The sequence below is a fragment of the Pseudorasbora parva genome, chromosome 18, assembly GCF_024679245.1.
Source record: "Pseudorasbora parva isolate DD20220531a chromosome 18, ASM2467924v1, whole genome shotgun sequence".
Taxonomy (NCBI): Eukaryota; Metazoa; Chordata; class Actinopteri; order Cypriniformes; family Gobionidae; genus Pseudorasbora; species Pseudorasbora parva.
In genome coordinates, this window is record NC_090189.1 from 15,659,333 (window position 1) to 15,686,917 (window position 27,585).

The 27,585-nt window shown below is 37.1% G+C and overlaps 1 protein-coding gene across 4 annotated transcripts; it reads left to right on the forward strand.

Annotated features, from left to right (window-relative positions):
• Positions 1-38: 38 nt before the first annotated feature.
• On the forward strand, positions 39-27,170 carry fam169ab (family with sequence similarity 169 member Ab). 4 transcript variants are annotated; one of them, XM_067423451.1, is made up of 14 exons: positions 3,194-3,387; positions 14,205-14,341; positions 15,866-15,965; positions 16,078-16,163; positions 17,775-17,946; positions 18,814-18,993; positions 19,218-19,340; positions 19,541-19,635; positions 20,768-20,813; positions 20,904-21,021; positions 22,569-22,725; positions 23,100-23,231; positions 24,429-24,914; positions 25,005-27,170. In XM_067423451.1, exons 2-14 carry the CDS (start codon positions 14,207-14,209, stop codon positions 25,623-25,625), a joined length of 2,451 nt encoding a protein of 816 aa, XP_067279552.1. In that variant the 5' UTR covers positions 3,194-3,387; positions 14,205-14,206; the 3' UTR covers positions 25,626-27,170. The 4 variants fall into 4 exon arrangements, with proteins under 4 accessions (XP_067279550.1, XP_067279551.1, XP_067279552.1 ...); XM_067423449.1 differs by lacking the exon at positions 3,194-3,387 and adding an exon at positions 39-177 and having other exon boundaries at positions 24,429-27,170; XM_067423450.1 differs by lacking the exon at positions 3,194-3,387 and adding an exon at positions 161-181 and having other exon boundaries at positions 24,429-27,170.
• The last annotated feature ends 415 nt before the right edge of the window (positions 27,171-27,585 follow it).

The window sequence follows — 27,585 nt, forward strand, 5'->3', positions numbered from 1 at the left end:
TATATATATATAATAAGTGTTATTCATTTATCATAAAAGACTGAGCCTGTTTTCTCCCGTGTTTTTTCTCTCTCCGTTCTGTCACCTGATGGAGATTGGGTTCCTTGTCACCATCGCCTCTGGCTTGCTTAGTTGGGGACACTTAAAGGGATAGTTCACCCCCAGGTCATCCAAGATGTAGGTGTGTTTGTTTCTTCAGTAGGACACAAATTACGATTTTTAACTCCAACATTGCTCGTATAATGCGTGTCAATGGGGTGTTTTTCTATGAGAGTAAAAAACATACAAATTCATATTAAACCCTGCGGCTTGTGACGATAAATTGATGTCTTAAGACACAAAATGTTGTTTGGTTTCTCGCAGAAACCAATCGTTTCGTGTCTTAAAGGGTTAGTTCACCCAAAAATTTAAATTCTGTCATTAATTACTTACCCCAAATGTCGTTCAAAACCCATAACACCTCCGTTCATCTTCGAAACACAAATGAAGATATTTTTGTGAAATCCGATGGCTCAGACAGGCCTTCATTGACACCAATGTCATTTCCTCTCTCAAGACCCATAAAAGGCACTAAAGACGTCGTTACAAAGCCCATCTCACTGCAGTTGCTCTACAATCATTTTATGAAGCGACGAGAATCATTTTTGTGTGCATTCTGTGCAAAAAACATAATAACGACTTATATATATAATTTTAGTAGCCTACCTCAACTTATTTTATTTCAGTTAGCTGCCAATACAAGTTCTTAAAGTTAATATTGATTGTTGATTGTTTGTATTATTCTATATTTTTACTTGTTAAGAAAAAGTCAAGCTACGCCTTTGTTTTAAACAGCCGACCTCTAGTGGTGAAAAACTACATGTACCTTTAACAAAAAATTTTTTAGTTAACAATAGCAACAATTATTTCAGGGTATTCTCACAAAAATGCGTATAAATAGTACGAGTGTGCAATGTCGTGGAATGTATGCCAAAACTCATTTTGGCGTGTCTATGACACGCTGTTTTTCGCGTGCATATGACACGCATTTTATGGCGTATTATACATACGAACCCCCCACCCCACCACCCTAAACCTACCCAAGAGCGTGTCATTTATACGCCCCACTACCCTAAACCTACCCAAGAGCGTGTCATATATACGCCCCACTACCCTAAACCTACCCAAGCGTATGTCATATATACGCCCATAAAGTGCGTATCATATGCACGCGAAAAACAGCGTATCATATGCACGCCAAAATGAGTTTTGGCGTATACATTCCACGACATTGCACACTCGTACTATTTATACGCATTTATGTGTGATCGGGTTGATTATTTACAAACACTTAGGGGTCTTCAAGGTGCAATATATATCTCAATCAGTAAAATATCTAAAAAACACTATATATTTTGTCAGGTATTATTTTAAGAAACTCTTTACTCTTACTGCAGTGTGCAACTAGTGTCACAACAGCTGCCGAGCGAACGCAGAGTAACGTCATAACATCATTTTCAACACACTCAGTGGCCTTTTGCACAAAGCTGGTTTCAGGTGCTACTGGTTGCTACCCAGGTAAGTTCAAGATTAGTTTGAGCAAACTCTGGTTTTTCGGGCTCAAGAAGCTGGATTGGTTTTCAGCTGTGTTTATCACCATGGTAACTTACACTACACGGCTAACCTGCTCTGGAACAGATTTTATTCTGGGTTAGAGATCGCAAACCCAAACTGGACCAATTAGCTGCAAGTAAAGACGTAATAAAGCCACACCCCCTCTATTTCTCTTTCTAAATTTGCAATTTATAGTTAAAAAACCGTTAGAGACAAACTTGCTCATCTTAAACTTTATATTTATATTATACAAACTATAATTACTTTTAAATATTATAATATATTCATATAATATTAATTGACAAGTAGACAAATATAAAACATGCATTCATGATTCTTTTAAACAACGTGTATTCATTTGAGCTCTTTGTGAACCTATAATTATATTAGGCATATTTCTTTGATTCACATCAATTCACATGCAATGATATCAGATATTCTTTCAGCTGCCTTCACAAACTGCCACTGCAGCAGCAGTGTTTATTCCTACTTTGTAAACACATTTAATTTCATGATAATTTTCTAAACAAACTCTCAGTCTTCAGAAGAGAAGTGAATCAAACGGACACTGTGATTGGCTATTTGCCGCACGTGTCACGCTTTCAGGTGCAAGCGCTTCAGAGTTAATTGCAAACTCTGGATTAAACCTGAGTTAACGGAGAAAGTTTATACCAAGCTTTGAGAAGCGGTTGAACTTGATCTAAACCAGGTTGGATTTATCTGGATTTGTCGCGTTCATCTTATTAACAATCACTCCAGTGGCCACTACACACTACAGTAGAGTTAATAATCGGGTCCATAAACATGATTTCTGCTCGAATCCTATCCCGATTATTTTCCACTGGCTGTGAGGTTGAGATCACATGTCCTAAGATTCTGAGCTCAAATTTTGCTATCAAGCCATGCCTTTGTTTTGTATAGGCTTCCTCTAACGGACGGAAAAGTTACATAGTGCACCTTTAAGCATGTTTTCATTGATCTTTTTAATTCATTAAATGAAGCTTACATCTTAATAAATAAATTGCATTCATTAAACCTAAATCTATCATTAAAAAATGGACATAACCCCAAATTATAATAGAAAACTTGTTTAAACTCTGTAAAATATTTTTATTCAGCAGCCTATTTATTTTATCAATTATACTTTTCTTGATTATTAGTTTACTGTCTTGTACTTCAGCACCGAAACTCACAGAAGCACAGAATTTGTGTGTAGCCTATGTGCATTCCTTAGGGAAAAAAATAATTTCTCAATCTAAGACTGCCATCTACTGTAGCTCAGCTATTTTTTGGTACAAATTCACCATATACATAGACTGACACCTGCTTTAACCTGATAGCCAATGCAAGACTTTAGTCTATTTTTACATCTCCAATGACAAACTTATCCGCTTGCTCTGATACGTCACATTCAACACAGACACGACAACCTGTGAAAGCTGACTTTTGCTTACCTAATGCGCCACAATATTTTGTGACAATTTTATATTTTATTTCACCATCGCTTCTTGGAATTTTGAAAGATGGGAGTATAGTTAGCCTCTCATGACACTTAAAAATAAGACAAATATAGTAAACTCCTCAAATCCTTTACTTTTTTGTGGAGATGTTTGAGACCTCGCACACCCCGTAGAAAGCAGTTCTACGGGTGCGCGCGCAGGGCTGACCGCGTCCCCGAGCTCACGGTATTAACAACAAGCGGAGGTTCCGTGCTTATATCGGCTATTGGATAAAAAACTCGCTCAAAGGAAAAATTAAAACGCATAAAAAACCCACAACATCAGCAGGGCTAAGGTGAGTCGACAGTTTTCCTCCAGCCGCGTGCATGGCAGATAGTTTCTCGAGTGTTGTGAAAGCGAACTGAACTGGCACGGCCCAGTATTGAGGGATGCAAATGATTTCGGTCTCATATTAAATATACTTAGACATAATTTATGTGTACGCTGTATCTCTCGTAATCTCTCAGGAGTGCCCGTATCTGACACATTGTGTTGAAATGTTGCATTACATCAGCGGACACTTTGTTCTAATCAAAGAATGAAATGTGCATGCGACTTCAGGTGAGGCGCACAAAAACTGGGTAAAATATGAGCTTGCGCACTCATGCGCTTTCTGAAACTCATGTTTAAGCTATGAGTTCTGGATCTGCGTGCATTTACAATAAATTATGACATTGCATTACTTACGGCTATGCACTTTATAATTCACTTAATAGCTACTTCTTTACATTTGCTTTTGTTTGGATAGCCTATCATTCTTCGCCTCGTGGTTTGGGCTTCAATTTAAATATAGTGATAAAATATCTTAGAAAAGTGGTTCTATGAATCTAGTTATGATTATAGTGGTTTTGTTGGACGTATAATGTAGACACATTTTCTGACACACCCCCTCAGTCTGAATCGTTCTCTGCACTTTGTCTAAAACAAAGATGCTTCGTTTATAATTGTAATATTTTTTCTTAAGAGATGTTGTCGCTTATTTTGAATATAAGTCCATGCAGTCAGTGGAGCTTATAAATCGCGGAGCTAGCAATATCCAATTCATTAACGATTCGTAACTTGTATTTGATGATTCGTTTGAACCGGTTACAAAATCGATCTGAATCAATCCGCATGAGAGAGTGAGGTAATTAATTAATTAGTGAAAATTAAATGACTTGACTACGAAAAGCAGATGTTAACGCAATCTTTTTGCAACTTAATTGTATGACTGAATTGCTGCAAAAAACTCAACATTTTAAACGCCCATCATAAAAAATGAATCATTTTTGAACTGGTTCTTTGAACGAACTGTTTGAAAGAGTCGACTCTCGAAAGTAATTCGGATTTGCCATAACTGGAGCTTTTTGTGAGGGGGGTAGTCGTGTCATATAGCATATCCTTCTTCAACGGAAAGAGAACACTGTGTTCTTTTTGAGAGAGAGAGAGAGAGAGAGAGAGAAGTTATGGTATACATGAATTGGCATGAACATCAACTGTTCCATTTTGCTTACCACCAGTGACATTGACAAAGTTAATTGTAGTTTGATTTGTTAACCAATAACTGTAAGTGCATAGCCTATGTTATGTACCTGTGATCAACAAATTATTTTAATTGTCTCTATAAAAATATATTTTTTGTTTTGCATTTTAACTGTTTTAAACGAGTGTCTTAAAAGGATAGTTCGCTCTAAAATTAAAAATAGCCCATGATTTACTCACCCTCAAGTCATCCTAGGTGTATATGACATTCTTCTTTTAGATGAATACAATGTTATATTAAAAATTGACCTGGCTCCTCAAAGCTATATAATGGCAGTGAATGGCTGTTTCTATTTTCCATTCTGTTTTCTGTAGTCCATAACAGTGCCATCTATCCATCCTAAAAGTAATCCACACAGCTCCGGGGGGTTAATAAAGGCCTTCTGAAGCGAAGTGATTGGTTCGATATATAAGGTTTCAATATTTGTTTGTTTGCGTCGAAAGCTTGCGTTACTCCTACAGCCTTCATGCATCGCTTCAGGGGTTATTCTTTTGGTAAGTTGACTTAAGTAGGCTGTCTGCCGAAAGCTAGTTATGTTTAAATATGGATATATTTCTTACAAAAAAGCATGGCTTCACTTCAGAAGGCCTTTCTTACCCCTCAGAGCCATGTGGAGCACTTTTATGATGGATAGATATGCTTTTTTTTTAACTTTATTAAAAAAAACGGCCATTCATTGGCTCCAATGTATTTGTCTGAAAGAAATTGTTCACTTGAGGGTGAGTAAATCATGGGCTAATTTAAAATTTTGAGTGAACTATCCCTTTAACCTTCATCTCCAAGTTATTGTGTAGTTTGATTTCTGGTCATGTCCCTTTTAACGAAACCAGTTCAATCCAGCGCTAGAATTCAAACAACCCCCATCCCTTCAGAAACATCACATTTCTCTAACACACTCGCTTAGTTTTTGTGACAACAGGATCTCTCCACCGTTTCTTTGAATAATCTTTTACTCTAGTTTGAGTTGTCAACTTTTGCTGTCCCTTTTTAGATACATTTTTGAAGAAAATCACACGTGTTATAATAAGGATAGCTGCAATTTGCATTTAGGAACTTTGTGCTGACTGCTGAGTCAACATTAGTGTTGCTTAACCATGAGACTCTGCCTTCAGAATTTTCTTTTGGTGCTTGGTTGCTAATTCTATCTGACACTGAGAGAATGAGTGATTTGGCTCATTTGTTATGTAAGGATAGCTGTGACTGCTTGTGTGTTACCGCCAGCCATTCTCTGTTCAGGTCAGATGACTATACCTCTATTTGTTTTAATATATAAAAGAGACTGGGGCTAGTTGTCACAACTGTAAGTTGTCTGTATGTCAGCAGCTCTGAGTTTTTGTGTTTGTTTTAACACAAAAACTTAGCTTTTTGCTTTGTGTTAGCCTTAGATCAACATGACTTCCCTTCCACGTGTAGTGGCTAATGCAATAATAACTCCTCCTGCTGATTTTAGCTTAGGATTGATTAAGTTAATTGGCTTTATCTGCTCTGCTTGCGTGATACTACAACAGGGGCAAGAATAGTTTCAAAAGCCCTCAGTGAACCAGGATTGTAAGGGTTTTCAGATCGCTGGCTTCACTCGAGTGGGGGTTGCTTTTATTTTGGCCAAAGCGTCACCCCTGGTAGTCTGGAATGCTACACCATATGCTTAGGTGCAAACAGAGAGTGTGTTTTAAGTAGAGTCGTTTTCACTACTTTTAGTTTAAACCTTCTATGTTGTATATCACTTTTTCTGGTTGTGTTTTGCATTTATATCTCACAATTCTGACTTTATATCTCCCAATTGCATGTTATAAAGTCAGAATTGCGAGATCTAAACTCACAATTGCAAGAAAATGTCACGTAATATCTCGCAATTCTGGCTTTATAACTCTCAATTGTGACTTTTAAATTACGCAATTCTAAGGAAAAACAATATGAATTGCTATAGGAAGAAAAGCCGCAGTTACCTTTTTTATTTTTTATTCTGTGGCAGAAACAGGCATCCATATTAACATGATCATAAATTACCCTTAAGTCAGACACAAAAGGTGTTTCTTTAAAATCTATCATCAAAGAATACAAAAAATGTATTCCACAAAAATATTAAGCCGCACAATGTTTACAAAGGTAAAAAAATAAGAAATATTTCTTGAGCGATTTAATCAGCATATGATCTTTCAGAAATCACTTTAATGTGACTGAAGACTGGTGTAATGCTGCTAAATTGTAGTTGTATAACCCAATATTACTGTATTTTTGATAAAAGCAGCCTTGGTTAGCAAAGGGGTGGATCGCATTTATTGTTGCTAATTTAATTTACACAGTGAAATCCAGTCATCTCAATAGCGTGAGCGTGAAATATTCCCTCACACAGGTTTCGCAAAAGGTTCAAGTTATTAATGTGGTTTCGTCACGTTAACCAAAAGAAGGCTGCTTGGTTCAAAAGTGACCTCTGTGTGAGCTGTGTGTACATCGCTACATTATAGACAAGGGCCCCTTTTGCAGTGATATTATGCTATAATGTTTAATGCACCTTCTTTCAAAAACATAAAAAAAATCTTACTGACCCCAAACTTTTGAATAATAGTGCAACCTGAATAATGCTTAGAAATACTTCAGTTAAAAGTCCTGTGCTTATCATATGTGCATGCATTGAGTTCTAGTTGACAAAGCTTTCTCTGTCTGCATATCAGAGCGTTTGGTCAGTAGTGCATTCTATGCATTTTATACATTCTATATTGAGCGCAGAGGTTGTGCTAGGGGCCCCAGCCATTTATTTCCTGCCTTTCCTGTAGACGGCTGTTACGCAACACATGGTGCTGCACAACATGCTATTGATTGGTTTTAGCTTTTACACACTCATTATGATTGATGTTAAACCTACATTTTGCAGCAAATCAAAAGTGAGAGAGTATTTTTTTTAAATGATGCATATTTTGTATATGATACTGGATAATATTATCTGCATTATATTAACAAAACATGCAGATTCAGAAGCAAATCATTTTTAGGCTAAAGAAATCTTTCTTTAAATCTGTGGTGTGTAATGTATATTTATTGTAATGTTTAATGTAAATTAGAATTGCAAAAATCATTAAAATCACTATGAAGTTAAAACGGACAAATCTTGTTTTTTATGGAATATTGCAGTATTGTCATACCCTCATGATAAATTAAAATAAGCTGATAACATCACTGTTTTCTCCAGTACGACTGTACAGCCAAATCTAATTTTGTCGCAATATTATCCTGTTTGCCACTGTGAAGCTGCTTTGACACAATCGTGATTGTAAAAGCGCTATATAAATAAAGTTGATTGATTGATTGATGATCTTTTATCAAAATAACTTCCCCTCCCACATGCAACTACATCTCTTCTTTGATGATGCGTTGCCGTTTACTGACGTGAGGGTGGGACAACCAGTCAATCACATGAGACCCCAGCAATTTGAAAAGAACAAAATCAAGTCTTGCCTTCCATTTCTTTTCTTGTTTAGAAAAGTTTTTTCACTTAGATAGACGTCACAATTAGGTGTTGCACAGACAAGTCACGTCTGGCGTGCACAAGGGGGGAGCATGGGTGTCTTGAGCCCCTGCCCCTTTAATCGTGAAAGTGCCCTTTTCGATCGCTCCTCAGTGACCTTGCGAACGAGATTTTTAATATAATATTAGGACGCACCGAATGTTCGGCAACCGAAATTAAGTAAAAAGAATAAGTAAAAAGGCAGAATAATTTTTGCCGAACAATGACGTTTTTAATGACGCGATCAAATAGTAACCCACGTAGAGTGAGAGGCGGGCGCTTTATGCAGCAAACATGTCAGCAGTGTGGAAGCACTGTTTAGTGCTGCATCTCATGACTTTCATGTGAGAAAGCAGAGAAGCTACTTTTCATAAAGAAGAACCTGCCACTTTTCCTGAAGAAGTAGGCTAAGTAGGCTTATGTCTAGGACAGTTATTTATTTGTTGTGGGTTCATCTACCTTTCTTGCACTATTCAATGCACATTTGATGTTGTAGACATACAGAGTGTATTTTTGTTATTTGATTTATTTCTCTGAAAAGCAACACAAAATAGTAAAAAGCAAATTTTTACTATTTAATTATTGTAATGGTAAAAAAATGGCCAAATAAATGGAAAAAATGCAAAACACCGCGTTCGGTATTCGGCCTTCGGCCAAGCATTTCATTATTATTCGGTTTCGGCTTCGGCCAAGAATTTCATTTCGGTGCATCCCTATATAATATACATTTGAAGTCCACTTTTACACTCCGTTTCCAAACAGTTAAAATGACAGCGGTCCACAAGATATGTTTGAATATACAATCCGGTTGCTTAAAATTGATCGGGTAAATGCTAATTTTAAACAGATTATTGTACAATTGTACGATTATTGTTAAGCTAATTTCTCTTCTGCGCTGCTGCATTGTAATGCGCACACATACAGACAGCGTGCACATAAATGTGTTATCAACACTGTTGATTTATCAATAAAAGAGCTTAGAAACCGAAAATCTCCAGCATGTATTTTAGGGCTGCATGATAAATTGAAATAAAACCACACAAGATTTGGCAAAGATTATTGCATGTGCAGCTTCTCAGCGCAGCACGGCTGTGATCAGTATAACGCTGCTCTGCAAGCCAGAGGGTCTCGCGCAGGTTAGTCCAGGTATATATGCCGTAGAAGTACGATAGCACCAAGCGGCAACCTCCTGCGATCTCTTTTGTAGCCAATACGGAAGTAATGTAAACTGCAATTCATCGACTGGCCACTAGGGGCAGGCTCCAGAAGGGCGCAGAATCTCATTGAGCCCCATGTTAAAATTCCCAACTTTACAGCTGAAAAAAACATGTTTACAGCCTGGTAAAAATTGTGTTTTTTGTCTATACTATGGTGGCCGAGACAGCTCAACACGCTGCAAATGAAGAAAGCACCAGCAAATAAAGAAAACATCTTCATCAGTTTGACAACACGCGCGCTGCAAAAGTTCACAACACATGCAAATACAAAAACGCGCTGCAAATCCTGACAGCACATGCAAATACAAAAACGCGCTGCAATTCCTCACAACACATGCAAATTCAAAAACTCGCTCACTGCCTTTGTGATTTCATAATCACAATTGGCCAAATAGCAATAACTATGATTTCATGTAAAATGCGATTTATTGTGCCTCACAGCTTCACTATTAGACAGACATTGCCAGGTAAAATTAATTCACGTGCAATCACAATCTCACTAATTCATATAAATGTAATCTTTACTGTGCTACTTTATCTCCATCTGATTTAGAACGAGCAGAAATCTGTGATTTGACGGACTCAAAACGGGCCCAAAGACAAAAGAAGTGATCAAAATAAGCTGTTATGTAGGAGCAGGCAGCGCTGTGTTGTACCATAGCTGTGCACAAGGCAGCCCGCATTCAAGTCTCCGCTCGAGGTTCAGGCTTGTTTGTTCATTAATGATGTCATCAGCAAACAAATTAACATCGACTTGACTTTCATCACATAAATGTCGACTTTTTTTTCTCACACAAAAGTCAACTTTTTTTGGTCAAAAAAAAAAAAGTCATTCAACCCTTTGTAACAATAAGGGAAATCTATGTAAAATAGGGAAATACTATGGTCTCGCTATGATCCTTGATTTATTTGCACGAAATATAAGCTGGTTTTCCTGATAGTTTGCAGGCCGTCCTGAGCCTCAGGTCCTGTGCTGCACCCCTCTGGCACATGTAAAGAGATCATGCATTCCACTGGAAGAATGCTGGATGTGATGGGGGTGTTTTGGTGCCTAGTTGGGTTGTTGTGGCTCAAGGCAGTTGTGTACGACTGTGTGGGAGTGCTTTTTAAGGATAGATGTGATATTGATTTCTTGTGTCTGTGCCGTGTCCTTCAAAGTCACAGCTCTAGAGTCTCGAACATTGGAACAAGAGAATATTGTCATAATTTCTATGACAAGTAACCATTAAAGAATTAGTTCACCTTAAAATGAAAATTTCCTGATAATTTATCTCATCCGAGATGTTTGTGTCTTTCTTTCTTCAGTCGAAAAGTTTTTGAGGAAAACATTCCAGGAGTTTTCTTCACATAATGGACTTCAATGACAACCAAAATGTTGAAGGTCCAAATCAATGCCGCTTCGATGGGCTTCAGAGGCTCTGCACGATCCCAGCTGAGGAATCGGGTCTTTTATAGCGAAACCATCAGAACCGCCCCAAGCAAACGTGCGAAGACTAATACAAACGGCCTTTACCAAACAAAATTTTGATTTTGCAAACCAATGATTTTGCAAGATAAGACATAATCATCAGCAGGGATCATGCAGAGCCATTTAAAACTGCATTGATTTGTATTTCAACATTTTGGTTGCAATTGAAGTCTGTTGTGTGGAGAAAAATCCTGAAATCTTCCGCAAAAAAAATTATTTATATTCCACTGAAGAAAGAAAGAAAGACCTGAACATCTTGGGTGGTATGGGGATGAGTAAATTATCAGGAAATGTTCATTTTGAAGTGAACTAATCCTTTAATAGATTCCATTTCAACGATCACAGCACACAAAGTATAACAACAGTGTTGATGGTTTGAAGTATAACTTTGTTTCATTCAACAACAAAAAAATTCAGAACCCTAGAAGAACCATACACTCATTCCTGGTCCTGTGTGTGTGTGTGTGTGTGTGTGTGTGTGTGTGTGTGTGTGTGTGTGTGTGTGTGTGTGTGTGTGTGTGTGTGTGTGTGTGTGTGTGTGTGTGTGTGTGTGTGTGTGTGTGTGTGCGTGTGTGTGTGCGTGCGTGCGCGCGCGCGTGCGCGCGCGCGCGCTTCTGCTCGGTCTGATTGTCAGTGTGACACAAATAGTTGTTGATAGGGGATTCATTGAGGCCAGCTGAGGATGGATTGCAGCCAACTGTGATGTTCAGGATTGTCTCTGTACTGTTGGAAGTTGGAACAGAGACTTTGTTTATGAATTTGTGTTTTGTCTCCGCTTTGTTTGGATAAAATGTGTTTGTGTATTTTTCTTGGGTTTTGTTTTGTTTTTCTGAGTTTTTTTATACACAGATCAAGCATAACAGTATGACCACTGACAAGTTAAGTGAATAAAACTGATAATCTCTTCATCACGGCACCTGCTAGTGTGTGAAGATATATTAGACAGCTTGTGAGCATTTGAGCGAGTTTGAAAAGGGCCGAATTGGGATGGCTAGATGACTGGGTCAGAGCATCTCCAAAACTGCTGCTCTTGTGGGGTGTTCCCGGTCTGCAGTGGTCAGTACAGGCCCGGTTCTACGGGGGTGCTAGAGGGTGCTAAGCACCCTCAAACGCAAGCAAAAGCACCCTCAGTTGGCACAGTAATAATATTGGTGAAACCGATTTGGCAGATTTTCACATTTGTGTCCGAGCTCTGGAGAGCGTCAAATGCATCTATTTACAGTGTGTTTTTGCAGCTGTGAGTGGTGTAGCCAATCACAGATACAGCGGTGATCGATACAGCCAATCACAAATGGTTGTTGATCTCTGGAACACGTTTAGAATCTCACCACTCGGAATGGCTGAGGTAATGCAGGCTCGCGAAACCTCTTAATAACAAAGTCAAGCCACTATGTAAGTAAGTAAGAGATTTGTTGTTGACAACTTCATTTTTATAACGAAACTTTGTGAGATCACGATGAACTGACAAAGGGCAACAGCAGTGATCGTAGCGATCTTGGCTCTCTTTTGAGGCTACACAGTCATTCATTGATAAAATCGACGGCCAATATTGCTTGTTTTGGAATTGACATCTAAATATAAATGGAACTCTGCACAAGACATGAATATTCTCCTAAGACCCAGAATAGAGGTTTGGCATCAGTAGAGGACATGATTTAGCGACTTTCTCTAACACACAGAATATATAGAATATAAGACATTCTTATGAAAATATTATTATATGTCTGTGTACGTTACATATAGTCCCAAAACACATTTAAAAAAAATGCAAATTAGAAAGGAAATGGCATTTATGGCCATGTTTACACAAATTTGCATTAAGTAAAATGGTAGCCTATATCAAAATATTCTGTAGGCTATCTTTCATAAAATTGAGAATTGGGTAATTTTTGGGTAAAACAAATGGATTGGATGAATGAAAAAAAAAAAAATCCATGTCTTTTAATTTCCCCAATAAAGGGGTTCTGGTGTCCTCTGAATATCAGAATAAATCGCATATAACATATGAATTTTACTTTTTTTAAATTTATTTTTTTATGCTCCAAACAATGACAGGAGGAGAAAAAATTCTAAATTTACGTAACCTTTTTTTTTTTGTTCTCAGGAAGTTGACATGTTTAAATACTAACGCATTAACGTAAATGGCCTGTAAATAAATAATCATAAATTTCTCACTCAACACTGCTATGGTGGAGTCGTTGCATAGAGCACCCTCAGTAATTTCAGAAGCACCCTCAGTGATTTGATTGTGGAACCGGGCCTGGGTCAGTATCTATCAAAATTGGTCCAAGGAAGGAACAGTACAGTGGTGGTCGACAGGGTCATGGGTGGCCAAGGCTCATTGATGCACGTGAGGAGCGAAGGCTGGCCGTGTGGTCCGATGAAACTGACGAGCTACTGTAGCTCAAATTGCTACAATAAAGAAGTTAATGCTGGTTCTGATAAAAGGTGTCAGAATAAACAGTGCAACACTTTTTGTTGCGAATGGGCCTGCATAGCTGCAGACAAGTCAGGCTGCCCATACTGACTCCTGTCCACCACCGAAAGAGCCAACAATGACCATCAGAACTGGACCACGGATCAATGGTGGACTCTTTCAGCAGGATAAGCCACAAAACAAAAATGGTTCAGGATTTGTTTAAGGAGTTTGAGTTTGAGGTGTTGACTTGGCCTCCAAATTTCCCAGATCTCAATCCAATCAAGCATTTGTGGGATTTGCTGAACAAACAAGTATGATCCATGGAGGCCCCACCTCACAACTTACAAGGATCTGCTGCTAACATCTTGGTGCCAGACACCACAGCACACCTTCAGGGGTCTAGTGCAGTCCATGCCTCGATGGGCCAGTCAAGGCTGCTTTGACAACAATAGTGGGACCAACACAATATTAGTAAGGTTGTAATATGGTCATAATGTTATGCCTGATCGGTGTATGGTTGGAATAGTATATGCAGGGAATTTTGAGTTAGTGTGTTTTAAGGAAGCAAAACCTTGACTTTGGTTTACAATTAGTAGAGATGTAGACCAAACATGCAAACATCTATTATGACTGGTGAATTATTCTGTACACAATCTGATTATGTGAGATTTACATTTTATGTTGATAAGTCTATTGTCATGCTTGCTTAACAAAGCTCAGTGTTGACTCCAGAATTTCTGACTGACAGAATAGTGGTTGCAACATGTAGTTCCTCATCAACCTGTCTCCGAAAAAAATGGCATTTGTTTTTTATTTAATACATTTTTTCTGTTTTTCCTTTGCATGTAGGTAGAAATAATTTGACAGAAATTAGTATTTAATCAATTCTGATCAAATTTAATACGGTATATAGTAATGGATTAATAAAACCGTTGAATGACAGAGTGCTGAAGTTGTCATTTTTGTGACCTCTGACCCTTGCAGGGATGGAGTTCCCTGTAGATGTGTTGGTGTCTGGGAGACATGAGGACTTGGAAAGTTCAGCCCAGAGCTACATGAACACACTGCTTTACAGCAACCCAGATAACACACAATACCTTACACTGCCCAACAAGAGAAAGGTAACTTACACCACCGAGCTCAGATTACAATAAATATTACCCTTTTTTGCACAGTTATATCCATTTTACGAGTTTGTTGCCATGGCAATATAACATCTAAAACCCTAAATCGACCATAATGACAGCAACTTTACAGCTCAAATAATACACAGGTTTTGTACTGAAGAATAAAAGGGATAGTTCACCGAAAAATTTAATTCTGTCATCATTTACTAACCCTCAAGTTGTTCCAAACCCATAATACTTTGGTTCATCTCAGGAACACGAATATATTTTTAATGAAATCTGAGATATTTTCGTCTATGCAACTACCATTTTGACGCTTCCAAAAGTTCACAAAGAGCTTGACTAAACCACTCAATTAATTTGGATTAGTTTTACACTTTTCTGAAGAGCTAAACCTGCTTGGCACGCCTTACAGGTTTGGAATGATATAAGCATAAGTAAATGATGGCAGAATTTTGATTGGGTGAATTTTATCACTTTAATGTTAGGTCTGCACAATAATGGTGAAAAAATATAATCACGATTATCTATAGGATTAATACTCATGTTTAAGAGAAAGAAACACACACACACACACACACACACACACACACACACACACACACTGTATGATTTATAAGCATTTTGAAAAGTGAGGACATGGACAATGTTCTCATAAGTAATATGACTCCTTGTAATACCTAAGTCATAACCATGTCATTATACCCATTTGTGTCCTCATACGTCACAAAAACATGCCCACACACACACACGCACTTATTTATTTATTACAAAATTATCAAAAGGGACAGTAATAAAGGCTATATCATGTTTCGCTTCACCTAATAGGCCAGTAGGCGGTGTATGGAGTTTATTTAATTTAACCAACTATGGTGATGCATAATTATTCCAATAATTACAAATGTAACATTTTTACTTTATTGTTAATACTTTATGACTTTATTGTATATGTTGATTTAATCAACAACCATCACATGGTTATGGTTAAGATTTGAATTTGAATTTTTTACAGTTTGTCACAGAAGGTTCACTTTCAGAAGTAGCTAGCAACAAATCGCAGACGTGGCTTTGGAAAACACAGACTGGCTGCATGACACATTCATTCAAAGCAGAATTCCTTAATGGACATCGCTAAACTTCAAAATACATGTGTGTCGCCGCTGGCAGATCATCAGCATTTTTTTTGCATCCCAGAAAGAACGTGTGTGCTTGTTTGCTAGGTTAAAAAGATAATAAACACTGGACAGAAAATGCATCCTTTTAAGAGAAAAGCTCAGTTTGAGGGATTTGTGCCTTTGACATCTGGCAATGCCAAGCAGGAAAAAGGCTCGTTACCAATGCAAGATAACGGAAATGTCAAATTTTCAAAACGCCTTGACAACAAATAACCAGCAGATATTATCATATAAAAATACAATGATTCGTGCAGCCCTTATTAAGTTATTATATATAAGTGCTTTTTAAAAACCACTAAATGGGAAAAATGCTTTAAGAATCCTGTGCTTCTGGATCTTTTAGATCCGTATCAGTCCCGCCAACGTGGGGTTTGTTCCTCTGTATGGAACCAACCTCAAACACAAAGTCCTGGCTCTGTTTGCTCCTGAGGACCAGTTTACAGGTAGCCCACTTGCTTGCCCCTTTTACCTATGATTATAACATCTAGCCTAGTCATCATAGACTCTTATATTTCTTTACTCCTCTTCTCCTCCCTTATCTTATTTTTATATTAGCTATGGCGTTGTACTTGGCTGATCAGTGGTACACAGTGGAAGATATTCTCAGAACGTCAAATCCTGCAAGAGAAGGCATTGTGAAGGTAATCTTTCTTTCTTATTTTTTGGAATGATTTGAGTTTTTTAATGACATTATTCAGACATACTTTGAACAGTGTCTATTTAGAATGTTGCTGCTTTGCCAAGCCAATAAAAACATGAATCTGGCATTGTCTTCGGGCCTTGTTAAAGACTTGCAAATGTTCTCAAGCACTCCGGAGCTTGTGGGTTTTTTATGTATATAAAATGTATTTTAGTATGTGCGAATGTTTAATTATAGAGTGAGAGAAGAGGAAACAATAGGGAGTGTTTGAGGAGTGAAATGTAGCGGTTTGGCCAAACAAATAATTGCAAAATGGCTGATCGGTGAGCCGTTGTCTCAGGCTCTGCTTTGCATACACAGGCTTGCTTTCATAATTCCTTAAAACAAGGTCCTGAAATAGTCATGTAAATGTACACATAAGCACTCTTTCTCACACCTGCTCAAAAATACACAATGCACTCATCTTCTTTGGGCTTGTATTTGTTCATTCCACTGTGCTATGCAGAGTAACACATTCCATGTGTTTTAATATCCTGTGAGACAGACTGGATCCTCTGCAGGAATGCCATCTAATAACTGGACGTTGTACACCTGTTGTTTAAAGTCGGCATGAACTTAAAGGGATACTTCACCGCTTTTTCGTATTAAACCATGTTATTTCCTTAACTAAGACGAGTTGATGCATACCTCTCTCGTCTGAGTGCATGCACTTAGTCTATTGGACCCGCGGTGACATTATTATAGCATTTAGCTTAGCCCACTAAGCCCAGTTCATTCACTATGGTACCAAACAGAGATCAAGTTTGAAGCGACCAAACACCTCCACGTTTCTGTATTTAAATACAGTTACACGAGTAGTTGAACAACTTAGTATGGTGACATAAAATAAAACTTGCCGCTTGAAGTATCCCTTTAAAAGTGGTGAAGTATCCCTTTAAAATTCAACTTTTTTCTTAATGCATGTTATCGATCTTATTGTGAACGATTCACCCGTGCAAATGTTTCATTTAAGTTTTGACTTGCAATTTTTTATCAAAATGTCATATATAATTAAAACGACTTTTAATCTTTCTAAAAAAACTTCTCTTATCTTTAGACTCCTTAAAGGGATAGTTCACCCAAAAATAGAAATTAGCCCATGACGTACTCATGCTCAAGCCACCCTAGGTGTATATGACATTCTTCTTTCAGACGAATACAATCAGAGTTATACAAAAATTATCCTGGCTCTTCCAAGCTTTATAATGGCAGGGAATAGCAGCGCAAAACTTGTGATCTATCATAAACATACTCCACATGGTTTCAGGGGGTTAACAAAGGCCTTTTGAAGCAAAGTGATGATTTGTGTAAGAAAAATATCCATATTTAAAACATTATAAAGTAAAATATAACTTTAAACCCCTTTCTTACATGCTTTCAGCAACTGATTGATAGATCCCCACTCTACTATTTTTTTTTTTTCGATACTGTTTCATACAGATGCACACATCACAATACAGAAGAAAAGATTTGTCTCTACTTCTGTTACATTGTTACTTTAGCCTGAAAAAGCCACAGGCAAACCTAATGTTCTTCAAACACTGTTTTGTTGTGCATAATTGTATTCGGACAGGTAAGGTCTGTGGGCGAGAGGATAGTCTTATATGTGCTGAACCGCATCATTTACCGGACCGTGGAAATGGGGTCTAATGAGGTGCCATTCCTGTGCCACGGAGAAGACGTCTTTGCCAAAATCCTCTGGAAGAATGGAGAGGCAGTGGGCTTCTACTCTGTCAAATCTAAAGGTTGGTCTTTCTCCCAGGAGAGTCTGGCAGTGTGGTAGACGCATTGCTCATTCTGCCCTCTGTGTAAGTTTACATGATAAGCAATCTATAGTGTCTTTGTTAAACGAGGAGTGAGATATAAAACTAGGTCTTGCCTAGCTTGTAAGAAGGCAAGCTCATAAACTTCTGTAGTGTGGCCCTAGTAAAGATTTGGGCTTGTGCAGACAAAAAAATCCACATATTATAATTATTATTATTCTGAGAAGCCGTGAATTTAGAAGTCAATTTCTGCCACATAAAATAAAATAAATCTTACTTTGATAAATCATAATTATGACAGTCAAAATGCATGAGACAAAAAGTAAATTATGACAAAAGTAGAAAACAGGAATGGCACCTCATTAAAATTAGGAATTTTTATCATTATGACTTTTTAACTAATAATTTTACATTTTCATCTAATAATTATAACTTGGTATGTCATTATTTTGTCATCATTATCATAGTTGTGGCTCAAATTTTAGATATGTCATTTATGTTTATGTTTCAATTTAATCTAATAATTATGACTTGGCATCTTAATTTCGACTTGTGTAATAACTATAACCAATAATGTTTTTTTTTTTTTTTTGCGTTTTTTGTCTTTTACTTTTTTAATCCTAATTGTAATTTACCAAATATTTTTTTCTTATGTGGCGGAACGGATATAACTATATGTGGTTATTTATATTGGATATTATTATTATTATCCAGTTTCATTTTTACTGTTAGTGAAAATAAATGTCATGTAAACTATTTTGACTGATATTGTAAATGGAAACCAGTGTAACATGCAGTGGTTTTGCTCCAGACATTTCTTCCATCTGCTGTGTTCATTCTCACCCACAGGTAGCTTGTGTAATAGCTTTGTGAGCCAGTGCTACCTACTTCCTGTCATGGACTCTATATTTGTGCGGAAGGATCACCGTGGTGAAGGTCATGGCTTGCAGATGTTGGAGGACTTTGTGGACTCTTTTAAAGATGATGAATTAGGCTTGAAATACCCTTTAACTTTGGTAATGCAAAAGGGTAAGTTATCTGCTTCACTTCTTTGTAATTGTATATGCCTCCTTACTGTTTTTGCTCTACAAGGAAGAAAAAAAAAAGATTTAAATGAGGGTCACACAGCTTTGAACTTTAGTAACCAATGTCTCCACAAGGTTATTGTTTTGGGAACATATTTTGATACTTGCTCAAATATATATATTATATATATATATAAAATGAGTAAGTCAAAATATGATGTGCTCCAGTATGCAGACAGTACCTGAGCAAGTACCCAGCTGATGTGGACCTGCTGTGGGAGGTGGAAGGAGTTGGAGGTCCCTACCAGAAAGTGAAAGTGGCAAGCAAACTTGCCTCCATGACACTACAATGTAAGCTTTTGCACTGCTCTGCCTAAGTCTTATGTCACTGATCCTCTCATATTACTATGCTAGAATTTCTAGTTCAAGTTTTTTTTCCTGAAAATGGCAGCCTTTATCAGTGTATCTCATTTCGCATCGCAAGTGACATCACACAGCAACGGTGGATTTATTGGTTAGATATTAGGTTTATTGTTTCTGTCTCCATACAGGCAACAATAGCTCATGGGCAGCAGAGGAAGGCAAAAACGGAGAGGTTGCAGTTAATGAGGTGGAGATGACCGAGGAGAGCTGTCTGGACATCACAGTAAATTGTGTTTTTATATCTAGATGTTCTTTTTTTTTTGGCTTTGTTATTTTAGTAACAAGGCTAAAGACAACAACTCAGAGAAGGCTTTGGCATGCTGACACTTAGTGAACCTCTCAGATCATTTTTATCTCAAAATGTATCCCTTTAAAACCCCTTTTTTATTTGTTATAATTCACTGCTTTAATAAAAGATGATTGCTATCTGACTTCAAAGAAACAATTTTCAAAGTTTTCACTGACCAACTGTAGTATATTTTGTCAATTTTGACGGCTGCAACATGCTCCAAAAAAAAAAAACTTCACCTTTCCTTTTAATTACACTTTTGAAATGTTTGGGAACGAGGATATTACATATTGCCCAATATCGCCTGATACAAGACATGCTCAACAGTCTGTGGTCATCGTTGATTCTCCTTTTCATGATGGGCCATACATTATCAATAGGAGACAGATCTGGACAGCAGGCAGGCAGTCAAGCACATCCCTTACAGTATAGAGGTGTCTAGTGTCTAGAAACCACTCTCTTTCAGCATGTGCAGAATGAGGCCTGGCGTTGTCTTGCTTCCCATTAAAGATCTCATCTTGATGGAAGTATATCTCAGTATATGTCAATGGTACCTTCATGCAAACTGTGAGTCATCCATGAATTTTGCATGAACGTGGATTGATCTGACCACAGCACAGATTTCCACAGTGTTTCAGACCATCTGAGATGAGCTTGGACCCAGAGAACTCTGGCATCTCTGCATTGAACAGATGTATAGCTTTCTCCCTGCGTAACAGATTCTAGTTGCATTTCTTGATGCTGCGGTTAACTGTGTTAAGTGACTGGATTTCCAAAGTACTCCTGGGCCCATGTGGCTATATTTAACACAGAAGCAAGATGGTTTCTCATGTAATGTCAGCTGAGGGCTTCCAAAGCTTGGAAATCTTTTGTTGTCTTTTGTAACTCAGTTGAATAAAGGTTAAAGAGATTTAACAAATCACTATATATATATAATTTTTTTTTTTTTTTTTTTTTTTTTTTTTTTTTTTATATTGTGATTATACTAAAATCCCAACTTTTCTGGATTTGGGGTTGTAGTTAACCCTTACTTGAAAGGACTGACTTTTTTAAATTGTTTTTACAGGAAGACGTGGTGGTGATTGTCAACAAACATTTTAAAGTTGCAGAAGGTTGGAATTTTTGTTCTAAAATCACCCTGCCAAATTCAGGCAGTTTAAGTGGGTGTTAAAACCCTCTTTTCTTTCATCCTCTCACTGTAGAAACGAATGACTTGCCCATTTCCACACGTACGCGGAGCAGTGAACACAGACAAAAGAAAAGGCCAAGGGAAGAAACAGAAGATGATGCCCTGCAGAACCAACCGGAAAAAATGAACAGGTCTCTAAAAGCACTCGCATATAACACCTCATTGACCGATTGCATTTAGAGGTTATGCTTAATATTGTAGTAACGGGTATTTACTTGTGTGCCACTGAGATAAAAAGCATAATATCACAATGCAACAGATGGACTTTTAAAATGACACGCTTACTTGAGTATAATAGTAAATTGTTGATATTAAATACTGACAAGATAAAATATGGTAACAATAAGTAAAGCGTATTTAATGATAAAATTCCTATAGAGACACAATGGAATGACCTAAAACCACATAAACACTTTACAATAAGGTTCAATTTGTTAACAATACATTAGGTGTCATTAACTAACCGTCAACTATTTTTACAGCATTTATTAAGCTAGGTCAATGTTAATTTATAAATAGTATTTTATTAATTATATACGCAAAAAAAATTCTTGTTCATAATATACTAACTATTACTGTATTATACAAATTGACATGTTAAAGCATAGTATAAATTAACATTAAACATAGATTATCAATTATAATAAATAATTAATAGTTCATGATATACTACCATGCAAGGGTTCTGTAAGATGTTTTGACAGAAGTGTCTTTGGCTCACCAAGGCTGCATTTTATTTAATCAAACATACAGTAAAAACAGTGATACTGTGTAGTATTAATACAATTATAAAAAGTTGTTTTTATTTTGCAATGTAATTTATTTCTATAATGGCAAATCTGAGTTTACAGCATCGTTACTAGTCACATGACTAGTGTCACATGATCCTTCAGAAAACATTCTAATATGCAGATTTTCTGCTCAATAATAAATATAATATTAAAGGCACAATGTGAGATTTTTGGATTAAAATATCCAAAAACCACAAGAACTATGTTATATATTTTTTGACTTGTGTACTTACATTATCCCAAATGTTTCCAAGAATGTTTAAATCCAGAGAAATAAGCAATTTTAACCAAGACACGGACCGTGCATTGCCTATCAATGACATCATACATGTGTTATTTTTATTTTGTAGAAACCATGGAAACACCAGAGATGCTTTAATATATTGTGTATTTTATTAGACAGGTGTGCAACTGTTTGGATGCACTCAATGAAAGATAACTAATCATTGTTACGTAGCTCAACACAGTTAATCTTATTTAAATCTCGTTTTCTTGTTTTAACGCGAGTACCATGTTTTACCATGCCTAATATTGCTCTATACTGCAGTGAGTAAAAAGTGTCTCAGTAGCTGCCGAGCCAACGCACAGAGTAGCATTATAACATAACTTTCAACACACTCAAATAATGTATCAAATATGACAAATACAGAGCTCCGCATGAGCGGAAGAAGTGGAAGCGCTCATCTGCGGAATAATAAAGCTCTTTCAAATCAAGGCGTCATCAATCTATGCCTTTGTTTTGAATAAGCGACCTCTAGTGGCGAAAACAATTATTTTGTTGTTCTGCTTAATGTTTTTGTACCACAAAATATAATGTAAAGAACTAGTAGGATTTGATTATTTTTATTGTCTTTTTTTGTCATTTAAAATCTGTAATTTGTCTTCAGATTGAATGAACCAGAAGCAGAGATGGGACCTGATGCTGCTGTACCTGAGACTAAAGAACACAGGGATGGAGAAAATAGAGGAGAACAAGAAGAAACCTCGGTCCAGGTGGAGGAAGCTCTGACCACAGAGGCCCCTGCAACAGACACAGAAATTCTGGTGAGGGATGGAGGCTATCTTTGTCCTCTGGTAAACACAGCATCATCATTTGATGGGTGTCTTCTATGGTACATTATTTCATCACCAGTTTAGTGTAACATTTATAATAGTATATATATATATATATATATATATATATATATATATATATATATATATATATATATATATATATATATATATTATAGTATAGTATATATATTTATATCAAGTATAATAACGTTGACAAACAACGGCTGCCAATGCAAATTATGTTTGTGGTTCATAAAACAATTGTGGAACAGTATGTTTTGTGGACCAGGGATGCAAAATTTCACACATGCAAATATGTGCACACCCAAACTTCAGGTATTCAGTTCTGTCTCTCTCCAAAGGTGGCAGAAGTCAATGGAGAAATAAGTGACAGCCAGGAAGTGGATACTGAGAGGTCAGCAGACCTATTAGAGCCAGAAGCTGTCATCCAAAATGGCTCTGCTGAGGAGATGGAGGTTGACAGAGAAGCAAAGGTAAACCATTTAGTTCAGTTTGAGGTCAAGGTTGTACTGGTTTGAGCAATCCGTATACCGTACCGTTCTAGTTTGTGCTTGGTAAGATATCTCTTATTTTGAACTGTTTTCTATTTTAATATATTTTAAAATGTCATTTATTCCAGTGATGGCAAACCTGAATGTTCAGCATCATGACTTATTCAAAGGCATTTTAATATCCTAATTTGCTGCTCAAGTAACATTTCTTCTTATTATGAATCTTAAAAAGTTGTGCTTCTCAATATTTTGTGATACATTTTTTTCAGGGTTCTTTGAGCATTTTTTGAAATTGAAATCTTTTGTAACATTGTAAACGTCTTTACTATCGCTTTTAATCAATTTAATGCGTCCTTGAATTTCTTTCAAAACAAACCTTACTGAACTTTTGAACAATAGTGTATATTATATCTAAATATAAATAAATATTCACCCAACAACATATCTCGGCTATTGATGGTGCTGATAAACTTTAAAAACGGACTCATTTAAAATATTGAACAAAGAACACAGTTTAAGGGTTAGTTCACCCAAAAATTAAAATTAGCCCATGATTTACTCACCCTAAAGTCATCCTGGGTGTATGTGACATTCTTCTTTCAGACGAACACAATCAGAGTTATTAAAAAAATTTCTGGCTCTTCTAAGCTTTATAATGGCAGGGAATGGCTGAAAGAAAGAATAGAAAGAAAAGAGAAAGAGAAAGAAAGAATAACAACTAAACTGACTGATGATAGAGCAAAACCTCTGCGTATGCTTCAATTCAGTTGTTATTCTTTCTTTCTAGAGAAGAAGCTAGATATTTTACTTGATAATGTTTTAAATATGGATATTTTTCTCACACAAATGCATTGATTCACTTCCTGGAGCCGTGTGGATTTATTTTTTGACAGACAGATGCACTTTTATGGACTTCAAAACAGAAACTACCATTCACTGCCATTATAAAGCTTGGATTAGACAGGACATTTTTTAATATAACTCGTTGATAACTATGATTGTGTTTGTCTGAAAGAAGAATGTCATATAAACCTAGGAAGACTTGTCGTTTTAGATCGTTTTAGAAGTCCTGCTCAAGACATTTCCCAAACTTTTTTTTGATGATTAACAGCATCAGTCACTTCTTCAAATTAGATTAGAACTAAACAGATGAACTATTATCCCATTTTTCTTATGAAGGATGATGTCATCGACACCCTTGAGGAGTCTGAGCAACCATCTGAAGAGGGGGAGCGGATCGGCCAAGAACTTATTATTGAGGAGAAGCAGGAAGCAGAGGCAGAAGTTGCTCCTCTTGAGGAGGAAGAGAAAGCAGCTCCTACAGTTGAAGAGGAAGAAGCTCTTACAGTTGAAGAGGAAGAAGCTCCTACAGTTGAAGAGGAAGAAGCTCCTACAGTTGAAGAGGAAGAAGCTCCTACAGTTGAAGAGGAAGCAGAGGAAGCAGCTCCTGGTGTTGAAGAGGAATCAGACGAAACAGCTCCTGCAGTAGAAAAGGAATCAGCTCCTGTAGTTGAAGAGGAATCAGCTCCTGCAGTTGAAGCAGTTGAAGAGGAAGCAGAGGAAGAAGCTCCTAGTGTTGAAGAGGAAGCAGCTTTTTCAGTTGAAGAAGCAGCTCCTGCAGTTGAAGAAGCAGCTCCTGCAGTTGAAGAGGAAGCAGCTCCTACAGTTGAGCAAACTGAGGACACTCATTCACCAGCTGTTCCTGAGACTCCAGTCCTTCAGATTGACCTGATTGAGTGTGTTTCCTCTTTGCAGGACAGTGAGGCTTCAGAGGAACCGGCCGTTCCCCAGCAAGAAGCTCCAGAGAAGACCGCCACTTCTCCAAGTGCTACAGGTGAAGAAGAGATGATTATAGAGACAGAGGGGCCAACTATGAACCAAGAAGATGAGACTGCCTCCGATGAGCCACTTGAGACCGAGGAAAGCCAACCTGCCATGGAGGACTCTGAAAAAGAGGTAGAGAAACTGCCTGAGACTGATGAAAAAGATGCACAGAAAGTAAAGGAGGACACCGTCAACACCGAAGATGATGACGAGGGGAAAAGCTCAGATGAAACTCAGGATTCTTCTCCTGGGGTTCGAGTTCTTAGAGGAGGCAGGAGCAAACCCGTCCCGCCAACACCCAAGCGCACATCCAGTAGACTGAGCAAAGCTGTGGTCGTACAGCAGCTCGGTGTGGAGTTTGATGAAGAAGAAGAGGAGGAAAAGCTCACAAGCACTGAAGAGGAGAAGGGGAGCACAGAGGAAGATGAAGCTGCCGAACACAATTCTGAAGAGGAGGAGGAGCCTCCAGTGATTGACAGGAGAGTGTTGCGGAGGAAAACCAGAGTGATCCAGTCCACACCCACAAAAGCAAAAAGACGCAGTAAAAACTGAGTACATGCACACTTCATGACACTCCACTACATTAAAAAAAACACAGTATGTATGTTATTAGCACTACTGTACTAGAGCGTATAGGTCATCTTTTATACTTGGATTAGGGTTTGTAACAGGTAACATCTAGGTTTTGGTTTAAGTTTTGTTTTAATATTAAACGACAGAAAATTAAAACAAAAAACGGCAGTGGTTTATGTTAGTATGTTGTAACCACAGCCCTTAATTTACAGTGCTGACTGCTAACAATTATAACTGTTATTTTACTCACTCTTTTTCTTTTGATTTAAGTTAATTGACTTATTTACTGATCCATTAGCTTAAACATCTTAAAAGCATCTAAGTTTGCTGATTAACCATCATTTCCCAGTTACAATGTGAAGATCTTATATTAGACGTGCAGTGAATTGTTTTACTAATATTGTTTCAATTATTAAAACCATTTCAATTTTAAGTTTCACCTCAAACAATAAGGTCTCAAGGAAACCCTTCCGCAATTTCACGTGACAGGTTTTTAAAGTGTTTTCACAAAATGTGAATTAGCACTTTGATGTGCATGTCCATACATACACTATATTACATTACAAATACATTATATATGTATACATTATATTGTTTTTCTCTCTCTCTCTCTCTCTCTCTCTCTCTCTCTCTCTCTCTCTCTCTCTCTCTCTCTCTCTCTCTCTCTCTCTCTCTCTCTCTCTCTCTCTCTCTCTCTCTCATTTACATGCCAACACTAGACTATACTTACGCTGAAAAATAATGCATAAAATGAATGAATCTTTACAATTGTGGTTTTAAAGGGATAGTTCACCCAAAAAGGACAATTCTATAATCATTTACTTACCCTTGTGTTGTTTCAACATATTTTAAAGAATGCTGGTAACTAGCCATAGACTTCCACAGTATTCAGTTTGATTACCAGCATTCTTTAAAATATCTTCTTTTATATAGGTTTGGAACAACTTTTTAGGGCGAACTTTCCCTTTAAATAAAGTAATATCAAGATTGACGCGTGTTGACACCATTAGAATTTTACTCGTAATTAATTCAGTTAACATTTTTTCAGTCTGTCTGTCTTTACCCGTGTGTTATTAAATCACCCACATGTCAATATTTTAGTTAAAGCTGTGAAAGAAGCACACAATTTCAAAATGAACACTGTGGTTAATATGGGCGACCACATGAGGGCGCACTTGTATTCTAAAAAAGCCATTGCGGGAGTCTGTTCACACTCTTTGTTTGTCTTCACCGATATCTCTCTATCAATAGGACAGTTGCTTGCATTTTTATATCAGGTGAAAATATGGAAAAGAACACTAGAAATCACAATTTTGTGTAAAATCCGTGATTTCCTCTCAACTTAAGAGTCAAATGTCATTTTTGTTGAGAGGGAAAAAAATCAAAAGTTAAACATTTTGATTAGAATCTTTAGTGCTTTAAACTTTATTTACTTGTTTTAGGTGTTTGAGCAATATTTTTCTGAAGTATTTCTTTCAAACTGTGAATTTTTTTTTCCTGTAGTAAATAAATACCTTTCTTCTATATTCCTTGTCCTCTTCAGTTTTTTTTTAACCCAGTTTCTTTTACACAAGTGCATAAATATTAATACTCTGCATTCTGATCCGTGTGAACATATGGATGAGGCGGAGTGATTTTGTACCGCTGTAGGCTGGGTTGAAGGATATTTCAGTGCCAATCATTTGCTATAAGCAAGGTGTGTCAGAGTGCATGTTCCGCCTCTTTTGTGTTTTCTAACAAAAGCCGCCCAGCTGGCTTTCTCTGCCTTACCATACCTTGGTCTTCCTGCTTTTATCCATTTTAGCAAATTTTAGGCAATTTCCACATCTTTTGAATTTTGGTTTTTCATTGACTATATGCATGTAACATCGCTAATCTTAAAAGAGAATTGGTTAAGGGATATTCAGAGAAATTGATGGAAACCAAACACAAAGATGTG

Bases quoted from the DNA above. Each gene is read 5' to 3' on its own strand.
- fam169ab (XM_067423449.1), top strand. From the start codon at position 14,207: ATGGAGTTCCCTGTAGATGTGTTGGTGTCTGGGAGACATGAGGACTTG. The intron at 16,164-17,774 runs GTAATCTTTCTT...GTATTCGGACAG, and splicing joins CAAGAGAAGGCATTGTGAAG to GTAAGGTCTGTGGGCGAGAG. The intron at 23,232-24,428 runs GTAAACCATTTA...TTTCTTATGAAG, and splicing joins AGGTTGACAGAGAAGCAAAG to GATGATGTCATCGACACCCT.